This window comes from Alosa alosa, chromosome 2, assembly GCF_017589495.1.
Source record: "Alosa alosa isolate M-15738 ecotype Scorff River chromosome 2, AALO_Geno_1.1, whole genome shotgun sequence".
NCBI classification, from domain to species: Eukaryota; Metazoa; Chordata; class Actinopteri; order Clupeiformes; family Clupeidae; genus Alosa; species Alosa alosa.
Genome location: NC_063190.1, coordinates 23,456,365 through 23,461,364, shown reverse-complemented (window position 1 = coordinate 23,461,364; position 5,000 = coordinate 23,456,365). Strand labels below are relative to the sequence as shown.

General features: G+C 44.6%; 1 protein-coding gene across 2 annotated transcripts in view; it reads left to right on the top strand.

Annotated features, from left to right (window-relative positions):
- The window catches only part of efnb1 (ephrin-B1), a 72,925-nt gene that overhangs the window by 63,329 nt on the left and 4,596 nt on the right, over nt 1–5,000 (top strand). For both annotated transcript variants that reach the window (XM_048237696.1, XM_048237695.1), the window contains exon 4: nt 3,725–3,847. In XM_048237696.1, the coding sequence (XP_048093653.1) occupies nt 3,725–3,847 (123 nt within the window). The remainder of the gene's footprint in view (nt 1–3,724; nt 3,848–5,000) is intronic.

The window sequence follows — 5,000 nt, the reverse complement described above, 5'->3', positions numbered from 1 at the left end:
CACACTCACACGCACACACACACATACACGCACAATAAAAACAGCCTTTGTCTTCGTCTACTCCCATGGCGTCATCCTGGTCCCTCGTCTGTTATTTTGAAAAAAAATGGCCATTGATCATTCCTAATTACCGGTAAAGGAAACACAAAGCCTTGTCACACCTGTCGGTGTTGTTGGTCACCTCACATGTCAATCAGTCAGTGAACATTGCCTCTCCAAATCCATTACGCATGACTGAACGCATACTAGCTGATAGATGTGTCTAATGGACAAAGTGAGACCCACGCGCAAGTCCAGCCAGCCGACAGCTTTCCCACCCTCACAAGCAGACCTCTCTAAGTGGGATAAGGGCCTTGTTGTTCTCCCTTATCCCAAAAAGACCTATAAGTAGTGTAAGTAGGCAGCATTTGCCTCATTTAGCATGCACCTGTGTGTGTGTGTGTGTGTGTGTGTGTGTGTGTGTGTGTGTGTGTGTGTGTGTGTGTGTGTGTGTGTGTGTGTGTGTGTGTGTGTGTGAGTGTGTGTGTGTGTGTGTGTGTGTGTGTGTGTGTGTGTGTGTGTGTGTGTTCTTATTCTGTATGGATATTTATGGATACGCTTTCTTTTGAGATGGACAGATAGTGGTTTTGACGTCAGAGGGCACATGGCTGTATAGGACGCTCACACGCACAGTGCTGCTCAGGAAAACATTAAGCAAACGCTATATGCAAAATCTCTCTCACATGCACACACACACGCGCACACACATGCACACACACACGCACGCACACACGCACACACACACACACACACACACACACACACACATACACACACACACACACACACACACACACACACACACAGTATTTATAAAAAAAAATGTATATTTAGCAGCCATACCAGATCTGCAAACAAACTTACATAATTAGATGAGATGAAATAAAATAAAGGTTTTTTCTGTTTTGGAAATAGATTCAACACTACAATTCTACCCTGAGTCTTCACTTTCACCGGATTATTGAGACCAAAAAAACACACGCGCAGACACACACTCACGCGCACACACACACACACACACACACACACACAACCCCAGACTTGAAAGTGTATCTTAAATAGTGACGGTGCGGTCTTTGGAATGCACAAGTTTATTTCCCCAGGCTTCAGTGGGAATGATAGGAATGACCTCTGGAGGTCAAATGTCACGAGTCACTGTTATGTGCTTGTGTGTGCCTATTGTGTGTGTGTGTGTGTGTGTGTGTGTGTGTGCCTATTGTGTGTGTGTGTGTGTGTGTGTGTGTGTGTGTGTGTGTGTGTGTGCCTTTGTGCAGGAACTGGCTTATAGTGGGTCAGGAGGGTGGGGAGAGAGAGCGGGGTATGAGGTCAGGGCCGCCAGTCTTCATGAACTGCAATCATACACACAGAGAGAGAGAGAGAGAGAGAGAGAGAGAGAGAGAGAGAGAGAGAGAGAGAGAGAGAGAGAAAGCCATCGGATACTATAATCCCGTATCAGATTAGCTTGGGCTAATTCAATGATAACATGAGCTCACGGACAGGTGCGCTATCTTGGCCACTCCATTACACCAAAAACTAATCTGAAGTCTTAGAGGAAACTTAAGTTAAATAGCCACACACAGACTCAATACAAACAGCATGTACACACACACACACACACACACACACACACACACACACACAAATATTGAGATACTATATTTAAGATAATTCAAATAATACTGCATTAACATATTTTTAGACATATATTTTATCTTTATAAGCAGCCACAACTGAGTTGCTTGTATATTATCTTGGTATAGTGTCTTGTATATCGAGGCATTGGTTCCAGTTGGTGATATTTTGATTTCTCCAGCATTTTGATGTGCTGCTATGATGACTTGCACTGCTGGTCCCTTATTATTGATTAATTACACGTAATTATCAGAAATCTGCTCATCCATGAAATGAGATCGCAGAAGTGCTGAGTGGGTTTGTAACTTAGCGCCCTATGCTGCCTGATTTTATCTGTTGCGTGTATTTGTGTGTGTGTGTGTGTGCGTGTGTGTGTGTGTGTGTCTGAAGGGCTTATTACTGGTTCATGTGTAGGCCTGGGGCCAGGCTCACGATTACCATATAGACCTCATTTTACATCACACGCACTCACCTTTCACATACACATACGAAGTGTCATGAATATATGCTTTTGCACACACACACACACACACACACACACACACATGCACACACGCTCACTCTCCCTCTCTCTCTCTCACACACACACACACACATTCCCTCTCTCTCACATACTCTTCATATGAGCGCTCAACATGATTCAGAGTCCATACTGTCAGGCTGCCTTGTAAAGTCAGCCATGCGTCGGCGAGAGGGCCGGGTGGAACTTACCCCAACATCATAAAGCCCTCGGCTCACCGCATGCAGTAACACTGTAAATTCCAGCGTCGGCCGACGCGGCACAGCACTGCACACGCTCATTTATATCACATGAACAATTAGGCCACAGCAGAGCCCAGATGCTCATTTCCCCCGAGGAACTTAGACAGGATGACAAAGTCTATCCTCTCCTCTCCCCTCTCCTCCTCTTCTCTTTTCTTCACTTCTGTTTATCTTCTCTTCACTTCTTTTTTCCATCTCGCTTCTTCTCTTTCCTCTTCTCTCCTTCTCCTTTATCATATGACAACAACAACAACAACAACAACAACAACAACAACAACAACAACAACAGCCACAACAACAACAACAGCCACAACAGGAACATAAACTCTGCTCCAAAAGACTCAGTGCCTCTTGTGAATAAGAGCCCCCTTAAGCCAGTGTCTGCAGCAGATGCAGAAACACTCCTCGTTTTTGCGCTAATGTTTTTGGGCAGCCTTGCCCAACAGCACCCCAGAGGACTATAAGGCGTTATTAATGCATTTCTGGCATGCTGCGGTGGACTGCGCGGTATCTAATAACTTCATTTGGCACAGGCTCGGCGCGCCCTGTCACTCAGGCCCGCTATTTATGGCCAGGGGTTCTGATGACCACATCTTGTCCAATTAGCTTTTATGGCCAGATAATTTCCGAAGGACTCAGTTGAATACCTTGGTGAAAATTGAGGTTGTGAAGGTGACATTTAAAATGAACGCCGATCCAAAATGGTGCCATGGGAAAAAAGAAAAATATGAGTTGTAACTTTAAAAGAACTTTTAAAAATAAGTCTTCATCTCTACTTAAATGTTGGTGTTATCTTGTCAGGGGGTTCTGCTTCAGTGGAGGCAGTGGAATTTTTTTTTTTTTTTTTGTCTATTTTGCATTGAAAACTAAAGAAAAATGAGAATGCAAAAAAGCAAGCTTGTTTATTTGCAGAGCAACTTGTTATTGCTTTTCGATACAGCGTTTTGCATATTTATAGCACCACAACAAGAAGCAAGATATGAACTTGATCAAATTAAAATTATGAGTAAGTAAGAAAATTAAGAAAACCCTTGCCTCTAGTTATAACATCTGTTGGAAGACATAACTAACACAACCCTATTTTTTATTAACTCCAAAACTCATATTAAAACTTAATGTGATGAGTTTCATTGTTGCCTAGACAATATGAATTTAGAGGGTTTTTTACAGAAAGAAAACACAGTGTGTGATGTAACTGTATTTTTCTGCACTAATAGTTAATATTTCTCTCTCTCTCTCTCTCTCTCTCTCTCTCTCTCTCTCTCTCTCTGGTGTGTCTGTGTGTGTCCAGACCCAAATGCTCCCGAGTCAACTGACCCGGCAAAGCCAGACAAAGATCAGGACAACAAAATCCCCGAGTCCCCACCGGACAGAAGCAAGGAGCCAGAGGGGCCTGTCATGCCTGGAAACAAAGGTGAGAGACGCACCCACTCACACACACACACACATCCTCTGTATACTCATGTGTGTGTGAGTGAGTGTGTGTGTGTGTTAGAAAGATAAGATCACCTCAGGCAGCCTGCAGGGTCTAGGGGCAAACTGGAAGCCTTGTGTCGTTTGTTTTTCTCTCTCCCTGTCTCTCTATTCTGTTTCTCTCCCTCCCTCCCTCTCTCTCTCTCTGTGTGTCTGTCTCTCTCTCCCTCTTTCTCCCCTGATCTGTCATTCATGGGGGAAGGAAAGACGAAACCTCGGGCTTTGGAGATATTCATTTAGACCCCAGAGCCTTGGCTCCATTCAGGGACAAAACAAATTCAGATGTTCAGCAAGAGGAAAGAAATCACATTCCCTCTTTCTCTCCCCTCTTTCCCCCTGCTTTTCCCCTTCCATTTCTCTCTATCCCTCCCTCTCTCCTTCCCTCCATCCCTCTCTCACTCTCTTTCCCTGGCTGGACTCCAGCTCTCCTGCCGAGGGTTTGTCTTTCATTGGGAAGCTTCTCCTCTCGTTTTCCCTCGTGCGTTTCTCTCGGCGCTCTTAAAACTGTGAATGAGGAGAGGAGAGCTGTGCCTTCACAACCTGTTGGGTCTCCGTCTCTCTCTCTCTCTCTCTCTCTCTTTGTTCCATGGGTAGAGAGTGGAATGTAATAAAAGAGTGTAGTTTATCATCCTGGCTGTCTGGATGTGAGTGTTGGCCAGACACACACACACACACACATACACACACACACACAGAGAGAGACACTCACACGAAATGACCATTAGTCCAGTATTGCCGACTTGATCATATGGACTCCGTTTTTGGTAGACCAAAACGTCAGTCTCTCCCTCACCTGTGTACATTATTACCGGAAAAAACTCTGCCCCTTTCGCTTTCTCTCTCTCTCTCTCTCTCTCTCTCTCTCTCTCTCTCTCTCTCTCTCATGGTGAACTGTAGATCCGTAATATTTCATAACCCACTATGTTGATGAATGGTGAAGGACTTGGTTCATGTTGCATGAGGCTCAAGACAGGAGCAGGACAATTCTCAAGAAAAGAAAAATCACCCAACTGTATTAGAAAACACACACATACAGTCCATGAAAGTGGACAGCAGGTTCTAGCCATGTGTGTGTGTTTGTGTTTGAGGCCTGG